The sequence below is a fragment of the Saimiri boliviensis genome, chromosome 1, assembly GCF_048565385.1.
Source record: "Saimiri boliviensis isolate mSaiBol1 chromosome 1, mSaiBol1.pri, whole genome shotgun sequence".
Taxonomy (NCBI): domain Eukaryota; kingdom Metazoa; phylum Chordata; class Mammalia; order Primates; family Cebidae; genus Saimiri; species Saimiri boliviensis.
Genome location: NC_133449.1, coordinates 91,413,113 through 91,434,742, shown reverse-complemented (window position 1 = coordinate 91,434,742; position 21,630 = coordinate 91,413,113). Strand labels below are relative to the sequence as shown.

The 21,630-nt window shown below is 50.0% G+C and overlaps 1 protein-coding gene across 2 annotated transcripts in view; it reads right to left on the bottom strand.

Annotated features, from left to right (window-relative positions):
* The window catches only part of EDAR (ectodysplasin A receptor), an 81,571-nt gene that overhangs the window by 6,418 nt on the left and 53,523 nt on the right, over window positions 1-21,630 (bottom strand). Inside the window, exons 5-11 of one of the 2 annotated variants that reach the window (XM_003922761.3) lie at window positions 17,316-17,401; window positions 11,604-11,690; window positions 9,857-9,982; window positions 9,686-9,760; window positions 9,365-9,437; window positions 6,551-6,710; window positions 4,772-4,832 (exon numbers count right to left, since the gene is read on the bottom strand). In XM_003922761.3, the coding sequence (XP_003922810.1) occupies window positions 4,772-4,832; window positions 6,551-6,710; window positions 9,365-9,437; window positions 9,686-9,760; window positions 9,857-9,982; window positions 11,604-11,690; window positions 17,316-17,401 (668 nt within the window). Of the gene's footprint in view, window positions 1-4,771; window positions 4,833-6,550; window positions 6,711-9,364; window positions 9,438-9,685; window positions 9,983-11,603; window positions 11,691-17,315; window positions 17,402-21,630 lie in introns of both variants that reach the window. The other variant, XM_010333622.2, reaches the window with a different exon arrangement.

The window sequence follows — 21,630 nt, the reverse complement described above, 5'->3', positions numbered from 1 at the left end:
ACAATTAGAAAAAAATCAGCAAGAATATAGAACTTGACAATCATCAACCAACAAGATCTAATCAACATTTATAGACCACTCCATTCAACAAGAGCAGAATACATGTTCTTGATAATTACTGGCCTTAAACGTCAACAAATTAAAAGAATTGAAATTATGCAAAGTATATTCCTCTACCACAACAGAATTAAAATATAAATCAATAACAGAAAAATCTTCACACATTTGAAAACTAGACAACAGTCATCTAAATAATCCACAGGTCAAAGAAGATGTCTCAATGAAAATTTTAAAATGAATGAAAATAAAAATACAATGTGTTAATATTTGTGAGACACAGTTAAAGTAGTACTGAGAGGGAAATTTATAGCACAAATCCATACAAAAGAGGAAAACTCCCAAGATAATAATCTAAGCTCCCATCTCAAGCACTTAGAAAAAGATTAACAAAATAAACCAAATATACATAGAAAGAAATAAATAATTTAAAAATAAGAGCAGTAATCAATGAAATTGAAAACTAATTTAAGAGATAAATATTTGAAAACGATATTCAATAGTTGAAAACAAATATTTGAAAAGAGACAGTTATTTGAAAAGATCAACATAACTGACAAAAAATAGAGAAGATATAAATTAACAATATCAAGAATGGAGCAGGAGATACCAGTACAGACACTGTAGATATCAATCAGATAAGGGAAAACTGTGCAACTCTAACTCTACATGTATAAATTTGACAACTTAGATGAGAATAAACAATTCCTCAAAAACCATAAACTATCACAGCTTATTCAATATAAGATAGATCATTTGAATATACTTCTAACTATTAAGGAAGCTGAATTTGTAATTGTAAGACTCTTCAGATGGGTGTGGTGGCTCACGTCTGTTATCCCAGCACTTTGGGAGACCAAGGTGGGTGGATTGCTTGAGGTCAAGAGTTCAAGATTAGCCTGGCCAAGATAGTGGCCATTTCTACTAAAATACAAAAATTAGAACCGGGCATGGTGGCTCATGCCTGCAATCCCAGCACTTTGGGAGGCTGACGCTGGTGGATCACGAAGTCAGGAGTTTGAGACCAGCCTAGCCAACATGGTGAATCCTTGTCTCTACTAAAAATACAAAAATTAGCTGGGTGTGGTGGCACGCTCCTGTAATCCCAGCTACTCAGGAGGCTGAGGCTGAAGAATTGCTTGAACTTGGGAGGCAGAGATTGTAGTGATCTGAGATCATGCCACTGCACTCCAGCCTGGGACAGAGCAAGACTTCATTAAAAAAAAAAAAATTAGCTGGGCATGGTGGCACGTGCCTGTAAACCCAGCTACTTGGGAGGCTGAGGCAGGAGAATTGCTTGAGCCTGGGAGACGGAGGTTGCAGTGAACTCAGATCATGCCACTGCATTACAGCCTGGGTGACAGAGTGAGGCTCCATCTCAAAAAATAAAAAAATAAAAAAAACTTCCCCCAAAGAAATCTCTAGATCCACATGGTTTCACTGAAGAATTCTTATAAGGAAAGGCAAAGGAACTAGAATAGCTAAAATATTTTTGAAAAAGTAAAAGAAAATGGGAGCAGTCTATTTGATTTCAATACCTATATAAGTTATTATATAACTTATTCAAGAATCAAGACTGTGTGGTATTATCAGAGGGACAGACATGTAGATCAACGTAACAGAAGAGCGACCCCAGAAAATAGACCTATACAAATATACCAAACTGATTTTCGACAAAAGTTCAAAAGCAATTCAATGGAAGAAAGATACTTTTTCAAAAAAATGGTGCTGGAGCAATTGGACATCCATAGGAAAAAAAGATGAACTTTGATACAAGTATTATATCTTCTATAAAAATCAACTCAAATGCAAAATACAAAGCTATGTGAATTTAAATGCAAAATAAAAACTATGTGGACTTAGGCTGTGTGTGGTGGCTCACACCTGTAATCCCAGCACTTTGGGAAGCCAAGGTGGGTGGACCACCTGAGGTTGGGAGTTTGAGACTACCCTGACCAACATGGAGAAACCCTCTCTCTACTAAAAATACAAATTAGCCAGGCGTGGTGGTGCATGCCTGTAATCTCAGCTACTCGGGAGGCTGAGGCAGGAGAATTGTTTGAACCCAGGAGGTGGAAGTTGAGGTGAGCCAAGATTGCACCATTACACTCTAGCCTGGGCAATAAGAGTGAAACTCCATCTCAAAAAGAAAAAAGCCAAACTATGTGGACTTAAATGTAAAACATAAAACTATAAAACTTCTAGAAAAAACTGGGAGCAAATCTCTAGGATCTAGGACTAGACAAAAGATCTTAGATTTGACACAAAAAGCACAATCCATAAAAGCAAACTTTACAATTAATTTCATAAATTTGACTCATAAAAATCATACAATCCTATTGAAAAAAAATAGGCAAAAGACATGAAGAAACATTTTACTGAAAAGGACATACAGATGAAAAATAAACACAAGAAAGGATATTCAAACAACAGGAACATGCAAATTAAGATCACAAGAAGATATCACAACACACTTCTCAGAATAGCCAAAGCAAAACTTAGTAACACCACCAAATGCTGGCAAGGGTATGGAGAAACTAGACCATTCACACACTGCTAGTTGGAATGTAAAATGGTACAACTACTTTGGAAAACAGTTTGGCAGTTTTTAAAAAAACCAACCATGCAACTATCACACAATGCGACAAATGCACTGCTGCGTCTTTATTCCAGATAAATCACGATTGATGTTCACATGAAAACCTATACACAATATTTATAGCACCTTTATTCATGATAGCCCTTAACTGGAAATAACCCTGATATTCTTCACCAAATGAATGGTTAAACCAACTCTGGTCCATTTATGCCACAGACTACTACCTTCCCAGTGTCCACCAGGCTCCACTCCTGCTGCCTGGCCGGGCCAAGGAGTCTGAGGAGGCCAGCAGTGGGAAAATCCCTGACCTCAGGGGGTTTTCATTCCTCAGCAATAGAGAGGAAAGGACTATTGATACATGGAACAAGCTGGATGGACCTCCAGTGAATTATGCCGAGTGACAAAAGCCATTCACCAACAGTTACATACTATGTGATTCTACTTATATAACACTCTTGAAATGACAAAACTACAGGAAGGGAGAATGGATTCGTGGTTTCCCGGGGCCTAGGTCAGGGTGAGGTGGGTGGGAATTGACTGTCGCTATAAAAGGGCCACAGGAGAGGTCTTCATATGAAAGCTGAGTCTAGCTTCACTGTGCAAATATCAATGTCCTGGTTGTGACTTCTGTGCATATTTTTGCAACGTGTTATTCTTAGGAGAAACTGGGTAAAGGGCATGCGGGATCTCTCTGTATTATCTCTTACCACTGCATGGTAAGAAGTATCTCAAAATAAAAAGTTTAATTAAAAGCAAAAGCAACAACAACAAGAAAGAGACACAGATGCCTGGGATTCACCCCTGACTAATCACATCAGGGTGTTGGGCAGATGAAGTGGGCTGGGTGAGCAGGGATGCTGTTAAGACCTGCAGGTGACTCTAATGTTCATCAGGGCTGGGCACTGGGCTCAGATTCTCAGCTCTGGCTGTGCAGCATCAGGCAGACCTGGGTGCTGAGGGTGGCTGAGGACATGGGGCTGCAAGCTCCCGCCCCTCTCAGGCTCACTGGAGGGAATTCTTTTACATGTGAGGTTCCTAAAATTAATTTGAAAACTCCTGCCCCAGGGGTGTGGATTCAACAATTTTTTGGAACAGAAAAGAGCTTCCTGGTGGATGGAAGGTGAGTCCTAGACCATCTTCCCCTGGTCAGCTGACAGCCGCAGGCCATGCCAGGTGAGATCAGGCAGGCTGACCTGGGACGTGTGTTTATGGAGAGATGCCACATTTCAGCAGGCAGCAAAGAATTATTGGCCCTGGAATTCATCCACAGTATAGTTATTTCTGGCGAATGAAGCACTGGACCAGAAAGCCCGCCAGGCCACAGGGGGCTGCACTACGGTGGGGTTGGGGATGGGAGGAGGAGTATTGGGAGCATTGAGGAGCTGCCCATCGTGCATCAGGCTCCACTCCCGCTGCCTGGCCAAGCCAAGGAGTCTGAGGAGGGAGGACAGCAAGGCCAGCAGTGGGAAAACCCCTGATCTCAGTCACAAGAGGTTTTTCTTTAGAGTTAATAAGTAATTTAGAGAGTGGACTTTGCAGGAACTGGAAGCTGAGGATTATGATTTCAGATAGCAGTGCTGACAGTCCTAGTCCTGTTGCCTCTCACCTGCCCACATCCAAGCCCAGGTTACAGGGAGACAGTCTGACTTGGCTCAGAAAGCTGATGGGAGGGGAGGCTGGAGGCTCCCAGGGCCATCGGACATCGGGGACACTCGAGGGCAGGGAGAAGGCAGCTAAGTCTAGGATAAGTGACTGATCGCGTTTCCCAGATGATGATGCCAGTGTGGAGACAGGCCCTGGGGACACGGGAGATCTGAGGCTGCACGGGTCCTGCTCCCTGACCCTGTGTGTCCCTGCAGTGGGTGCCTGCACTGGGCTCTCTCCACCCCATAGGGGGAAGGGTCGTGGAAGCCCTGGGAGATGCCTTCTAATATCTGGGAGCCAGATTCCATTTCCCCACTCCTGAAGTCCACTCCAGCGGCCGTTCTGACCCGAGCGCGGCAACCGGATGGGCAGCTTCCCTCAGTTCCCCTCACAGGAGCGTCAGGGCTCCAGGCACAGCCCTTCACGTCAATGGGGTGGGCACCACTTCTCTCAGGCTTTCTTTCAGCTTACCTTCTACAACTCCACAGACGTTGGCATACACATCCAAGATCTTTTTCCTCCGGCCTTGAATCTGTAAAAAAGAGGAGAATTTTCACCTCCAGAAAGGCGGCAACAGCAGTGAGGAGGCAAATCCTCCATGTCAGCAGGGCAGGGGCAGCTGCGCCCAACACCAGAGATGCTGCACCCAGATCCCCATCAGCACCCCAGCCCTGACACACAGGGAGGAGGGCTTCTTCATGTTTTCCCACTCAAACGACTTTGGGGCCCACCAGGGGTACTTCTTAGGCTCAGCTGGGTGGTCAGACTCACAAGACACTTGGGGACACCCCTGGCATCAGTCTGTTTGAAAAGATGACCATGAGACTCCCACTAGCCCTCAGGACATCTGTGCCGCAGCAGAGCCTCGCAGGGCTCCCATTCCAGATCATGTGGCTGGTGCCAGGAGACCAGGCCCACGGGTTAATAAGAAAGTAATTTAGAGAGTGGACTTTGCAGGAACTGGAAGCTGAGGATTATGATTTCAGATTGCAGTGCTGACAGTCCTAGTCCTGTTGCCTCTCACCTGCCCACATCCAAGCCCAGGTTATGGGGAGACAGCCTGACTTGGCTCAGAAAGCTGATGGGAGGGGAGGCTGGAGGCTCCCAGGGCCATCGGACATCGGGGATGCTCAAGGGCAGGGACAGAGTAGCTAAGTCTAGGATAAGTAAGTGGGCTGCAGAGTCCTGGGGCCACAGTCACCTATCTCTCTTGTAACAAGTCCACAGGCTTCCAGGGTCCCTGCAAGTGGCAGCTCCATTACAGGTGTCACTGAACTTGGGACAGGCCAGAGCATGGCATCCTAACGGGATCAGGCCAGAGCCAAGATCTCAACTGGGCGTTTTGCCATAAGTGATGTTGCCTAGCAATACAGCTGTCTGCGGCTGAAGTCTGCAGCCGGGGGTACAGATTAGAGGGCCGACCACAGGCCAGGGCCTCACAGAGCCCAAGAGGGTTCTGCTCACCTTCACTCTCACCCCCACCCTGCTCCTGGCCACAGCACATTACAGGGTGGTAGGTGATGATAAAACCCTGGGGACAGTTTCTACATGCGAGCTTGTTTTTATATTTTAAAAAATGCATACCAGAAAAGTGTGTGTGTGTGTGTGTGTGTGTGTGTGTGTGTGTGTGTGTTTAGAAAATTTTCTGGTTGGTTAAAACCCAGTATGTTTACAAGGGTCTTTTTCTGCCCTCTGGCATTCCAAGTGATTTTACCTTTTTTCTCTCTGCTTATTATTTTTCATTTTTGTGTGTGAAGCTATATAATAAAAAGAAAGTAGCTGGGGGCAGTGGCTCAAGCCTGTAATCCCAGCACTTTGAGAGACTGAGGTGGGTGGATTGCCTGAACTTGGAGTTTGAGACCAGCTTGGGCAACACTGTGAAACCTCGTCTCTACTAAAGTACAAAAAAAATTAGCTGGGTGTGGCAGCATGCGCCTGTAGTCCCAGCTACCCGGGAGGCTGTGACAGGAGAATTGCTTGAACCCAGAAGGTGGAGATTGCAGTGAACCGAGATCATGCCACTGCACTCCAGACTGAGCGAGAGAGTGAAACTCCCATTTAAAAAAAAAGTGTTCCCCCCGCCTTTGGACTATCTTGCTGTAAACCTGCCACTGTCCAGGTCTCCTATCTGGGACTTTTGGGAGAAACACCCAGTCTTGCAGGAGAACTGATTCAGTAAGAAAGCTCTAGTCGTGCAGCTATGAGGGAGCCACATCTCATAGCTCATCATGGCACCTGCAGGAGCCTCACCCCAGCTGACTTGTTGCTGGTGGCAGACTTCTCCCTGGCCAGGTGAACCAGCGACAGCAGGCACAGCTCCGGGGAGCCCTGCTTGTCAGGGGCGGGCTCCTCGTCACTGTCCACGCTCCGGCTCAGCAGCTGCTCATTCTCGGAAGAGGCATCGTTCTCGCTGCAGAAACAAGAGCAACAGTTGTTAGCAGTGCCTGGGGGGCTGCAGCCCTGACACGTTCTCCCGTGGTGAACTTATTCATCCCCTACTGTGGACAGTTGGGTACAATGACTTACTTGTTTTTCAAAAATTTACTGGGCACCTTGTGGGCGTGGGGCCAGAGGACATGAGATGCGACAGATAAACCCATGGTTCCCTGCTCTTTTCCAAACAAACAAGTCCGTGGTGGGTGACCTGCAGGTGTCTAAGGGATTGGGGCTGCCACTGAGGGTGGAAGGCATCCAAGAGCCTCTCCTTTCCTGCTGTCTAACATGCGGTGGATGCTCTGTGAAGGTTCATTAAATATGTCCTAGATCCCTGTATTTAATCCCAATAAGGATCGAGTTCAACTGGTATCTTCATGTTAAACAAATAGGTTTATGTGACTGGCACTGAATCCATGCTGGCTCTCTAGAGTCACTGAAAAGGGGACTGAATGGAGCCTTGTGCCTGGAAAACCTCCTCTTGACTAGTGGGGTGACCTGGCTGACCTGTGTGCATTGCAGGGGATGGCACAGCAAGCCCCAGCGGGTGACTGGGTGGGCAGTTGGATGCACCAAACCCAGGATCATGCTGCCCCGTGGCTCACGGCCCGCATGGGACCCAGGGTCTGCCTTAGGCACATGTGGGTTGGAGCTTAAACTCTCTTAAAGCCATTCCAAGTATGTGAAAAACAATGTTCTTTTTTAGAGGCATCCCACTTGTTTCCTGTGGTTTGGCTGAAGACTTCTTTTTTCTTTAAAAAAAAAAAAAGATTAAAACTAGGTTACAGCAATGAAGCCCATATGCAAACACAACCCTAGAGAAAGGGTAATACAAAGAAAATGAGAACGTGATGAAGTCCTGGTGGGACCGACTTCCTCATCAGGCTTCAGGGCCTCCCAAAGAGGTGGTAGGGCCCATCCCTGTCCCCACTAGAGAGCAGGTGAGGTGGCACCCACGTCCTGTCTCCAAGACCCAAGAACAAAAAAGCAGGGACAAAAGCTCACTGCCTTGCTGTCTTTTAACATCCAATCATCAGGGTTCCATTTGTATTTAGTATTTGTGTATGAAATAAGTATATATTTTTTCCTACTAGGGCTCCCGTGTTTTTCTTGTCTTCAGCTGAAACTCAAGTCATGGGGCATGTCTCTGGCCTTTTGATTTTTGGGGATAAGAAAGGCCTGAATATCAGAAGGGAGAGGCTGAGACAGAATGAGATAAGGCTGGGCTGGAGGCTAAGGAGCAAATTCAGTCTCTAGGGAAGTCCTGTTTCAGAGTTACATCCATGCAAGTGACCAGGTCCTGCCCTTGGGATCATCAGCAGCTCGGGTCTGGCACCTCCCACCAGTCATGCCCGATGGGGCTTAGACCACAGATTCCTGCAGGGGTTCAATTGGAATTCAGGCACTTGCAGGAAATAACCACCCCAACACGCACTCTGTTTTTCTTTCCTAGTATGCAGAGACTTCATATTTGTTTGCCTCCTGCCCTTGTGTCAGCGTTGAGGACACTGGAGTTCTCCAAGTGAAATAATGCACCTGGCAATACTTTATGAATGCCAAAGCGCCACACGGATGCTGGATCAATTATTATTCCTCAACATGAATGGCTATGGTGAATTGCAGGAAGATCATGGGATGGGGGCAGGAGAGGAGGGCTTAACCTCTGCTCTTCCTGTAATCAGTTTGATGATCTGGGGGCTCTGTGCCCCATTTGCCGAGGGAGGCGCTGCTGTGCGGGTATCCTTCCAGTGAAGCCTGCAGTGGCCATGGGGACGAGGCCTGGCAGGGGGTCCAGGCACATTGCTTTGCTGGGAGCTGATGCTGTGGGGTTGATTTTTGGAAGCTATGCAGGACCAAGTCCAAATAAACATCCCACTGGATGAATAAAATATTTGCTTCCTTTTACTCTTGATTTTAGAGCAGGGGCTGGTTCCACACCTTGATGTGTGGTAAATGTGGGAAAGCCTTCACCTGCCAAATCTCCTCCTCCAGAGGCCTCTTTATGCCACGTGGCTCCTCGGGAGCCTGGACTCGGACCCCTGCCCTGCTGCTCACTAGTGTGTGACCTTGGGACTTCCACACCTCAGCGTGGTATCCTATAGACAGGGATGATATGAGCACCTTGCTCCTGGGCTGTAGGGGGAGGGTGCGTTCACAGCCCTAGCCCAGCACCTGGTGGGCAGTAGGCACCAAAGCTATTAGCCATCATCACCATAGTTGTTACCAGCATTACGGTGGCAGCAGTCCTGGCGCCGGCACAAGTGGTACCAGTGTGTTGGCTGCAGCAGCAGTCACGGGGGCTGCTGCATGCATCCTTGGCTTTATGTTCTGCCCTCCCAATCTGGAGAAGGGGAACGTGGAAGTCGGATGTTAAGAAGGAAGGCCCAGGGAATTTGGCAAGATGCAGGGGCAAGGGCCTGACCCCAGAGCCATAGGCAGCCATTCCCACGAGCTCTCATAGCACCTGACCCCTGCCGGTCAGCAAGGAGGCGGCAGGGACTGGATGTTGCCAAGCGTCCCCATGGCGTCTCAGGCCAGCCTGTCAGTGCACTAGGCTGCACTCTGGCTCCCCTCCCTGCTCAGGGGCCACAGGACCCCAGCTTCACCCTGGCGGTGGGGGCTTCCACATACCTCTTGGTGGGCTTTGCTGGAGTTGCTGTCAGCTTCTCAAATTCATCCTTCTCAGAGAACATCACCACATTGTCTGTAAGGAAATGGGGAGTTTCGAGAGACAGAAATTAGAACTGGCTTATGGCTCGGCGCTCAGCCCGACCCTGCTCTGAGCTTCTTATTGGGCAGAGCTACCTGGTGTCTGCATGGCACCACCCCAGGGTAAGCACAGCATGGTTCAGCATGCAAGAGCAGAAGCAGTAAGGAGGCCACTGCCAGGGACACCCTCCGCCCAGAGACGGGCACCGCGCACATGGGGTGTGGAAGCCTTGGTTCACAGACCTGGGGCCTCTTTCTTCTCCTCGTCCTTGCTCACTGGGGCCTCCACACTCTTCCCTGGGTGGCTGGTGCAGCAGGCTGGGGAGAGAGGAGGGAGTGAGCAGGCAGGCTCTCCGACAGGGGGAGTTGAAGGAGAGTCCAGGAGGCAGGGCACCGGCGCGTGGGGGCCATCACCTGGGGCAGAGGGCTTTGTCTTCAGGATGTAGAACATGATGATGAGGACGATGGCAATGGCCATGATGAAGATGGTGGACATCGCAATGATCAGGGCAGTGGCCAGGTGTCCTTGGCCTGAGAGCTCTGCTGGTGGAGAGAAGGCATGAATGACCCAGAGCTCAGGATCCCTGCTGGACTTTCCTCCAGGACTATGGCCCCTGGAAGCAATGACCCTGCCCCTGAGATGCTTTCAGGGAACCTTGGAATCAGAAGTGCTTGCTTAATCTGAGAAACAAATCCTTCACATTCGCTTTGGCTGCCAGACCAGGACTGCCCACAGCCCTGCTCGCTGCCCTCAGACTGGCTTCTCCAGACGTCTCCGGGAACATCATGGTCTGGGGTCACCTGTCTGTTCCTAGGGAGCTTGCTCTTGCTTCTACTGCTTTGGGAACCTGAGGGCAGGGTTTGGTGTGGAGAGGAAGAAAGGCCAGTGAACAAGAGTGTCTGGAAGGGAGCACAATTCAAGTTTGGGCATTTCCAAACAAAAGTCAGCTCTGGATTCCAGGTTTGGCACCATCTTGCACCTCATGCAATTTCAACCTAACTGTCATCATAAGATCCCCAGGGCACAGGCCACCTACTCCACCTGCTCCGCCACCTCCACCAGGCAGTCACCCTGGGGGATTTTGCTCCTCAGTCACCCCGGGGGATTTTGCTCACTTCCCTGGTTAATGCGGACCTTGGATGCATAAAATGCCCTGAAGCTCATTTTCTCTCTCTAAAATAACCAATCAGGACTTGGATTATCTTGAAGTAAGATCCAGATTCGCCACCACAAAATAGACAGGAGACAAGCATCTGAAGCTCCTGGATCATCTGGGGGGGTGGTGATGCCAGAGCTGAGGACCCCGCATGTGGGCACTGAATCTCCTGTGGGTGCATTTGTAGGAAAACCAGCCTCCCAGCATCATCTGGGGAGTACCTGTAACAGCGTTTGCATGCCAGGTCTGGATGACATAAGTGTTTTAATATTCTCTGTGTTGTGAGCAACTCCCCCCGAGGCCTGTGCAAATGAGATTCATATATCCTTGCAGTCTTTCCTTTTGCTCTGCCTTAGTGTGTGGGAGAACCAATGATGAGGCTGATGAGCTGGGCCCTCTGAGGGCTCTGGAAGGCACCTCATGGCTCGTGGAGACCTGGGCCCAAAATATGCTTCAATAACAGGCTGGCTCTAAACCAGTGAGAGGGAAAGGCCAAGCCAGCTGGAGGGCTGACTCAGAGACTTATTGAATTTTGGGGTCTTCCTCAATCCCTTCTTCCTTGAAGGGTTAGGGAGAATGAAATATACTTGCTGCAGTGACTATTAAAGTGCCATAGTCAGCAAGTTTATATGAAAGCTGGTGATAGAATTGCTGGTGACTCCTGGCCAAACCAAAGCCCAGGATGCCTGGCCTCTCCTCCTGGCCAGGCTTGTAGCTGCCTGAGCTGCCCACCTGCTGTTCTGCCCCCTGCCCCTACCTTCATCATCAGCACCTCCCAGCTGGCTCAGGACACCCATGGAGGGATCAACTCCACTCCTTGCAGAGATAATTACTTCCTGCATGGGGGATTGGGGGGCACCATGTCATTCAATCACATTAGGGATGTGAGGCCAGGTGGGGAAGCACACCTTAATCATTACTCATAATCATTTCCTCTCTTCCTCTGAGCGTTATTCCGACCACCACCTAACTCCAGGTGATCGATACCTGAGCACCCTCCTTACCTTTATGGGCATGCTGGAAGGGAGACATGGTGCTGCTGCCCGAGGTGCCAGGGAAGTTGGCAGAAGCTCCTGAAGTGGCTCCCACACCTGCAAGGAAAACAGAGTCCCTCAAATGATCTAGAGAAGCGCCACCTTCAAAGATGCTGCCATAGAGCTCGTGGATCCAGATTCATGATCTTGAATGGGCATGAGGCAGTGAAGGCCAAGGGGAGCTAAATAGCTGTATTTCTTAGAGTGTTTAATGAACCCTAAAGAGTCATGGTTATTGTTCTTTAAATAAAAGCACTCATGTGATAACTGTTGAAATTAAACAGTATCAGTTGGGGAGTTTTGCAAGCCTTACCAACTCAATTTTCCTATGCTTGAAGACAAAGTATATGAAGTCCATAAAAATAAGGAACATAGAATGTGTAAATGAAAGTATTACTAGGGTGACACAATACTTGATTAATTCCTTCAATTACATAGCCTAGGCATGTATTAATACTTTTTCTGGTCATAAAAGCAATATATGCTCACTATTAAAAATCTAGAAAAGGGGCCAGCTACGGTGGCCCATGCCTGTAATCCCAGAACTTTGGGAGGCCAAGGTGGGTGGATCACTTGAGGTCAGGAGTTTGAGACTAGCCTGGCCAACATGGTGAAACTGTGTCTCTACTAAAAATACAAAAATTGGCCTAGCATGGTGGCAGGCACCTGTCATGTCAGCTACTTAGGAGGATGAGGCAGGAGAATCCCTTAAACTCAGGAGGCAGAGGTTGCAGTGAGCCAAGATTATGCCATTATACTCCAGCCTGGGCAGCAATAGAGAAACTCCATCTCAAAAAAGTAAAAATAAAATAAAAATAAAAATCTGGGAAAATAAGAACATGAGAAAGGAGGAAAATAACTACCCATGACCTCCTTGAAGGTGACTTTTGCTATTACTCTCCAGGATTTTTCCTAAGACATTTTTACATAGTTGTGACCAAACTGTTCAACAGCAAGGCAAACCTTTCCTTAAAGCTATGCTTCCTAAAACTCCCCTTCTACAGAAAAAGCATCACTTAGCAGGGATAAAATGGAAGCTGATTTTGTTTTCAGTCAAATCACTAAGAAACAACCATTCAGCAAAAACAAAACTTTCCACCACAGAACAGACCACGTCCTGTTCCAGACCTCCCGAAAGAAGGTCAACCTTCTTTTAGGCCAGACTTCAGTTTTGCAAATAATAAAACCAACATGTTTCAAAGGCGTCTCCCACTCTCTTGCTTTTGTCTCTAGCAGGCAGAGTAGCAGTTCTGGAGAAACCTGGGAAGTGCATTTAGTCTACAGAAAAGCAGCCCCTGAGTCAAGGGCAAGGCCAGCTGTCTCCCCCAGATCAAGGCACCTCCCCAGCCTGGCCCAGCCCAGAGGAATGACTTAGCCCAGCCCAGAGGAATGGCTTAGCACTGCCTGGTCAGCCCACACAGCAAGGCTTCCAGGAGAAGCAAGCTTCCTAGTTGGGTGGTTTTTTAAGGTTTTGTTTTGTTTTTGAGACAGAGTCTCACTCTGTCACCCAGGCTGCAGTGCAGTGGCATGATCTCAGCTCACTGCAACCTCTGCTTCCTGGGCTCAAGGGATCCTCCCACCTCAGCCTCCTGAGAGCCTGGGAATACGGGTGTATGCCACTACACCTGGCTAGATTTTGTATTTTTAGTAGAGAAAAATACACATTCTCTGCTAAAAATACATTTTAGTAGAGAAAAATACACGGGGTTTCAACATGTTGGCCAGGCTGGTCTTGCACTCCTCACCTCAAGTGATCTACCTGCCTGGGCCTCCCAAAGTGCTGGGATAGCATGTGTGGGTCACGATGCCTGGGCTGGCTGTTTTTTTTTAGTAGTCAGTTCTCAGGAGAAACGCACATTCTTGTTCTCTGAGTGGAGGTAGCTCAGGAGCTAGTGACCAGCTGAGCTATCCACTCCTGTCTCCCGTAAGTGGAGCGGGGCCGCAGGACAAAGGGCTGGATGCTTGTCAGTCCTCCCACCTTATAAAGCAAACTGGCAGCTCAGCCATTGAAACACTGGGCTTGGGAGGGACCCCAGCAGCTGAGAGTGCCTGGGACTGTCACAGGGTATGTGAGAAACGTCACCTGCCCACGGAGGGGCAAGTGATGTTTCCTTATGTTTCTGGATGACAAACGGAAGCCCTTTTTCCTCCTTGGCCTCAAACTTATGATAAATCGTTGTTTTCTTAATTTAGCCGCTTACTTGGCCTCGGAACCAGTGTTCTTATTAGGGAAAGAGAAAGAGCTGGCCGGGCATGGTGGCTCACACCTGTAATCCCAGCACTTTGGGAGGCCAAGGGGGTAGAATCACCTGAAATCAGGAGTTTGAGACTAGCCTGGCCAACATGTTGAAATCCCATCTCTACAAATACAAAAATTAGTTGGGCACGATGGTAGGTGCCTATAATCCCAGCTACTCAGGAGGCTCAGGCAGGAGAACCACTGGAAACCGGAAGGTGGAGATTGCAGTAGCTGAGACAGCACCCCTGCATTCAGCCTGGGCAACAAGAGCGAAACTCTGTCTCAAAAAAAAAAAAAAAAAAAAAAAAAAAAAAAAAAAAAGAGCTGGTGTAGAGGGGGGCGCGCTCCTGGCTGAAAGCCACAAGACCACATCAAACAACAGAGCGTTCCCCTCACAGACCTTACTGAATTTGCTCTGGAAGTCTCCAGGGTGATAAGGGGACTTCAGATTGTGTGCCTATTTATGTTTGCTAGGAGGTAGGCTTCCACAATTCATCAGGTGAGTGAGCATAGGGGCATCAGGGCATCGTTTCCAGCATGACATCATTTCCTTTATAAAAGCAAACAAGACATTGAAAAGAAGCTGATCTTGCTGTTCAGTGAGATGCTAAAGGGAGCTTAAGATACACCATCAGAGCAAAAGAACAGCCGTGGGCTGTCTGTGGATGTTTGTCATCTTTGTCACTTCTTTTCCCTTCCTGCCGGGGCCTGCAGGCTGCTTCAGGTGACAGGATTGGGGACACAGATACGCCCAGGCCTGTGGTCTAGAGTGGGATGATAAATGCAGCCTAGAGGGCACACAGACTTGTGGAATGCCTCAATCCTGATCACTGGACATTTTCTTCCAAACACCTCCATCTGGCACCAGCCAAACCGTCTCTGACTGTGGCGGGCTACAGGTGCAGGCTGGGTGTTCCCTGATGTGCAGGGATCCCTGAGTTGGTCAGAGAATTGCTTGCCCTGAGCATGTGCATGCAGCTGAGGAGGTGAGGGCAGGATGGGTGGGATGGTGGACCCTGACATGTCTCCAGAGCTCAGCCTCTCATGTCAGGACTGGAGCTGAAGGCCGGCATCTAGTCAGCCAGACCCTACAAGCCCCCTCAGTTTCCAAAGTTCCCAGGGCCACCAGAGCATCGGCAGGGAGACACTTCTCATGACACTGGGCAGGAGAATCCCGGTCAATAGATCATTGCCGAAGGAGCAGGAGGACATGCAGATTTCAGACTTGCCCACAAGCCACCCAGGCCACCAAAGGGCAGCAGCTCACTTCCTGACAATGGGCCTCTTCCCTGTGCTCAGAGTTCAGCAACAAGGAATGGAGCTGCCCTTGCTGCAAATCACAAATAAAGCAAAGGTGCATGAGAATTTCCAGGGTGGCAGCCTCGTGGCCAACAGGCAAGGGCTGTGCTTGCGGCAGAAAAGGAAAAGATCTGCCCCTGGCACAGCTGTATTGTATTGGGACTGCTGCCACCGTAATGCTGGTAACAACTATGGTGCCTACTGCCCACCAGGTGCTGGGCTAGAGCTGTGAACGCACCCTCCCCCCACAGCCCAGGAGCAAGGTGCTCATATCCCAAGGCCTAGCTGGCCATATCTCCCCATTTCCCAGATGGGCAAGCCGAGGCCTGGGGCCTTGCCAAAGGAGCCTGTAACGAGAGTACAGCAGGACTGTCCATTTCTCTGCTGACCTCCTTCAGGGCTGGATTCTAAGGCCCTACCTCAAGGCCTTCCTGGGAGCCGGCTTTCAGTTAATCAGGCAAGAGCTGGAGGTGGGAGTGGGATGCACTCATTTTTAGCATCTCCAGGACTCAGCTGGGTACGGTGGCTCACGCCTGTAATCCCACCACTTTGGGAGGCTGAGGAGGGTGGATCACGAGGTCAAGAGATCAAGACCATCCTGGCCAACATGGTGAAACCCCATCTCTACTCAAAGTACAAAAATTAGCTGGGTGTGGTGGTGCACGCCTGTAGTCCCACCTACTCAGGAGGCTGAGGCAGGAGAATCGCTTGAACCTGGGAGGCAGAGGTTGCAGTGAGCCAAGATTTGGCCACTGTACTCCAGCTTGGCGACAGAGCAAGATTCCGTCTCAAACAAACAAACAAACAAAAAATCTTCAGGGCTCCAGGGACTTTGCTTTCTTTCCACATGTGATAAACATCATTGCTGGACTTAGAGAGGTACCCCTGCCATTACTCGAGTCTGTTCTGGCTGCCAGACTTTGGATATTGAAGGCTGTGCCGTGTGAGAGCTCCCTAACAGAAGAGCTCCTGAGGAGGGCTGCTCCTCTCCCAGTTCCACAGGCAAAGATGGTGGGGAGTGTCTGACATTTTCCCAGACTGGTCCTTCATCCCAGAATGATCTGGCCTTGAATCAGCCTAGATCCCCACAGAGGACATGTGGGCCAGGGCAGTTGGCTTCACATGGGTCAGGCTGGCAGCCAAGCAGCAGCCTCCTCTAATTTGCGAATTAATTAGCATATGGCTGGCCAGAAAAATGGCTCTGGAGATGAGCAAACCCACGGGTACAGGAGTCATGCACTTGAGTGATTTGGAAGGGAGGGAATGGCTCTCCCTGCAGCGCAGCCCACAGCACGGAATCCTCCTCCGGGCTTGAGCAGGAGAGAGGAGATGCTGCTCCCCATTCCTGCTCCTCCCCTTCCTCCTAGCGTGGTAAGATGCAGGCCCTCCTTCTCCTGGACAACATTATTATGAGACATGGTGGTAGGTGGGGCCTTATGGAGAGCACAGAGAGGCAGGGTCCCAGGGTCAGCTCCTCCTCCACCCTTAAAGGAGCCGGAGGGTGGCAAGTGCTCCTGCAGCCTGGGGACCAGGTGTCCAGCTTCCTCCCAGCTGCCTTTGTCTCTCCCCAGACCACACATCCAAGAGTCCACACAGCACATTCCTGAGGCAGAGGTACCTGGCCCTTCCTCATAAACAGATGACCATGAAAGCCAGACTGAAAGGGGAACAGGAAAGAAACAGCCCAAGGTGGGTTTACAAACTAGTGAGACTGTTTACATGTGCTTTGCGGAATCTGTTTCATTAACTGTGATCACACTATATTTTCCTTGGTCTCACTGTCACCTAGCACCTTGCAGTACTTTGCAAAATAGTACTCTATCATCCCTTTGATTTAACCATATGAAATGGGTAGGTCAGATGTTAGTACCCCCATATTACAGATGAGAAAACTGAGGCTCATGGAGGTGAAGTGACTTGTCAGGTAGCTGGTGGTTGACCTGCACTAGAACTTAAGGCTCAGCTCTGACAAACCTCCTCGCTTCATAGACCTGCCTGGACAAGCCGCAGGGGCATTTCCACTTACGCTGTTACTGTGATTCACCTTGTCCAGGTGCCAGGATCGGCTCCTTCCTACACCCCCCGTAGTGAAAGAGATCCATGCTGAACAAATACTGTGCTGGTGGAAGGACAAAGACACTCACATTCCTTGGTGTTGGGGGGTGCCAGGAGGCAGGAATAGCAGACCATGCCGTAGATGTTCCTGGGTCTGTTCTCCAGCATGTAGTAGCTACGGGGGTAAGACAAGACAAAACAGAGACAGGTGAGCCGGACAGCACACGGGCAGGGACTGGCGCAGAGAGCACGGTGGCCACGCTGCAGGCCCACAGTCCAAGTCGGGCATGAGGCCACGCCCAGCCAGCTGCCTTCTCTGTCCAGTTTCCTTGGGGTTGCAGCCTGTCTTGAAATGAAGCATTCTTTTAACAATAATGAGCCTCCAACATGGACCTTTCTTTTAATCTAAGCTCCTTTCTGGGTCTTGTTTCTGGTGGCTGTGTTTAGTGTATGTGCCATCACTGTCGTCCACCAGAAATACCCATATGCCCCACACGTAGGCCCTGCTTAACTCCCCGAGGGTCTCACCAGGGGGTCTTACCAGGTCCTTATGGAGGAGGAACACACCCTCTGGGAGCACCCTCCCCAGAGCCTGCAGCCTGGTGGGATTATAGGCATCAATGTGTCTCTGGGACACTTGGAATTTCCAGGCCATCTGCCCTGCTGCTGAATGCCACCAAGTGGAGCTGCCACCAGAGTGCAACTGCAGGACACAGACCGTTATGCTGTCCAGAGAGGTCAAGGCAGGTGGCCCTCATGGCAGCTGGCAACACAACTGGGTTATAAGTGCCTCCTCCTCAGGAAGCACTTGACGGAAGACACTCTTGGAAGCGCAAGCCTTCATGCCAGGGTGCACACACAGCGTAAGGGACAAATCATTCACAGTAGCTCCATGTGAAGTCTTCCAGCTCCCAGTGGTGTCCCATTCTCTTTCAGCTCCCTGATATCATGGTGCCAGCCCCATGGCTGTGTGATGCTCCGGCCCTGCTCTCAGAGGTCGGCCCTGTGGCTGTGCTCCCTGCAGCTGCCCCACTTCCAGGCACAGCCCCTGCTGACACCACCCTCTCCTCAGGGCTCCCAGCTCGGGTGCCTTCCTTGGCGGTTCTGGACCCTGCCCTAGCCCAGACCCATTTTCCATAAACAAATGCTCAGTGGAGAGCATGGAGCCATTTGTCACACTGTGAGAAGTCGATTAAATAATGTGAGTGATGCCAACGCTTTCCCTATTGTGATTCAAGAGCTGGGATAAGAAGGGATGTTTCCATGGCTGTTTTCTAATCTCATTTTATTAGCCAGGCCCCACAGAGGCCCTGCTGATGGCAGTGCTAAACAGCAGCCCTGGTGGGGGTCTGTGGGCTCCTGCCTTCCTGAGCCTGGACCGTTCCCAGTAACGTTAGGACCATAATTGCCTGCCCTCCCTCAAAGCTCTTTATCCTCAGATCCCTGTGTATCTTGTAAACATTAATTATCCAATCTCAAAACACCCCCCAGAGAATCTGTGACAGCCAGTTTTACAGCTAAGCCTCTCGCAAAGCTGCCTTTTGCCCTTCCAGAAGCCACCACTCTCCATGAGGCAGGCCAAGGCGCGTGTCTGCCACGTGGTTTTGCGAGCTCACAGGCATGTGGGACGGGCCAGGTCCACCTGCAGCTTTCTAACGACCCAGGTCCACACTGACAGTTCTGAGAAATATCTCAGGCTCCTAGGCAGCTACCTGCCCCCCATCTCACCTCCTCCATGCCTCACCTCCTCCGTCTCTCGCCACCTCCTCCTTTTCTCACTATACCTCCACGCATTCTGTCTCCCGCCTAGGGGGATTGGCTCCTGTACTGGGAGGCCCTCCTGGGCAAGACTTGCTGACATCTGTATTCCTTGGACCTTGTGCTAGGTACTAAGGGAGGATGGGTCTCTGTAAACAGTGGCTGAATGAATGAATGAGACCAACTTCTTCTCCATGGAAGTTGGATGCTGAGGTGAACGGAGGCCCCAGAAGGCCTCTCTGACCATCCTGATTCACACCCCAGGCACTGGGCTTGGTGTCTGTCATGGGTGAAGCTTCAAGGCCACACGGTGGCTGTGGAACACTCAAGCTTTACGATGGGTTACCACTGGGGCCACTACATTCTGAGCTTGGGGATGGTGGTGGCTCTGTCCTATGGCTGCATCTTTGGCTCGTCCTGGGCACCCAGGCACCTTCTGTCACAGGCTGGCCACCCTCATCTGCAGTGGTCAAGCTATGCAACCTATCAATGAGAGAATACTGAAAGGTGATAAACTTTTTTTTTTTTTTTTTTTTTTTTTTGAGACGGAGTCTCTCTCTGTTGCTCAAGCTGGAGTACAGTGGTACAATCTTGGCTCACTGCAACCTCCACTTCCTAGGTTCAAGCAATTCTCCTGCCTCAGCCTCCTGAGTAGCTGGGATTACAGGCATGTGCCACAATGCTTGGCTAATTTTTGTAGTTTTAGTAGAGATGGGGTTTCACTACTTGGCCAGGCTGGTCTCGAACTCCTGACCTCAAGTGATCCACCCACCTCAGCCTCCCAAAGTGCTGGGATTATAGTGTAAGCCACCGCACCTGGCCAGTGATAAACTTTTAAAAGCACATTGACTCCAAGAGGCTGTTATGAAATTGTCCTTCCTCACTTGGTGAGTGTTCAGTGCCTCCTGACAAGGAGAAGTCACTGTTTTCTAGCACATACTGCTGCATGCAACATTTCTAAATGTTAGGATCTCTCTTTAGGACTAGCCTAAATTCCTCACAATGTGGCTTACACCTAGGTCTCTCATTCTCGGCTGTGCAGCAACGAAGAATATGCACTTGTCTTCTTCCGCCTGGGCTTGTCACCAACCCGATGTCAGGTGTTCATTTCGGGATCCCTGGTGGCATCATTTCCGGATGCCCAGCTACAGAGCATCCGGTCCCTTTGTCTTTCTGGAAAGGTCTAATTTCCTACCACTCTTTGATCTATATTTGGCTTTCTCCCTAGTTCCCCTGGCCCCTGTTCTACATGGGTTGATGAAGGTGTATAGCCCAGGACAAGAGTCAGTTTAAATGGATTCCCTGGGGTCTGTTGTTTAGGGACTGACTTTCTCTCAGTCAATAGGTGTAGATTTTCCCAGAGTTCCTTTCCTCAGGACTCTCATGCCTGTAAGGGACGCCACAGGTTCCCAGATGTTCGTTTTCCTCTAACTGTGCTGCTGTACAGAGCCAGTGCAGGGCTGCTGCGTCCTGCCCCTGCCCCCGCCATCCAGAACCAGCTCCTCCTCACCCTGGAGAGGTGGGGAAGCGTAACCTCTCTCTCCCACTTTCCTATTTTGGTTCTCAGGTCCTCCCACACAACCTCTTCCGACAGGAAAGCCTCGGGTGCTGCTCATTGTTCAGCCAGTGTCCTGGCCACGCAGCAGGGAGGGCGGAGCATCAGGAGGAGCACCTGCCAAACCACAAGCAGGGGCCGGGGCCCAGGAGAGACTGGGATGAGGCAGTCCGCATCCGTCGCCTGACAGCCACTCGGATTCAGGAATGAACGCAGCCTTTCATGGAGCTAGTCACGCCGGCCTGTCAAGACTCCTGTGGTCCTCCTCTGTGACACAGCATGACAGCCTCCCAGGAGGAAGTGGGGCCTGCAGGGTCCTACCCTGGGGAAGCCTCGTCTGCAGTAAAGGGGGTGGCATGAGCCCCTGAGAGGGGCTGGGATTTGGAGGTGAGGAGGGGGCCTTCGATTTGGTGGCCTCGGGACTGGCAGTGATGATTTGAGCAGACACAGCACATCTCAGAGTCAACCTGGAAACTGTCCCCATCCTCTGCACCCCTGTGGAGCAGGGCAAAGGCACTCTGAGGCACGTGCTGAGGCTGTCTCTGCACAGGGTCCCTTGCCTGCCCAGCAGGTATGCTGGGTCTTGCTATGTCCTGGGTGCTGAGGGTGGTATGGACTGAACAGGTCATTGTCCCATGGAGCAGGGCGGGAGGCATCAAGCTTCCAGGACTGGAAAGAGTGTTTAAAAGCCCAGGCAGCAGTCTGCCCACTAATTCTGCAGATGGCCATCTACATTCGCTTGAATCCTTCTAGAGGCAGGGAGCTCACCACCCTTCCAGTATCCAACTTCTTTAACAATTATACACTTTCTGGTAAATGTATCAGAATCAAGCACTTTGTCTTCAAGCTGCAGAATCAGCCCTGGCCTTTGAGTACCGATGGACACATTTTCGGGTCTGAACTGTAGCCGGGCCAGAGCCGGCAGCAAAGGTTGGTGATGCTCCATGCTGCACTCGCCTTCTCCCTGCCCTAGGAAGCTGCCTCGTGGGGCTCCCTTCTGCCCCAGCAGCTCTGGAACCCTGAGTGTATAGCTGACTTCCTAGTCCTGGATCTCCACCTGGAGCTTCAGGCCTTGCCACTCATCTCTGGGT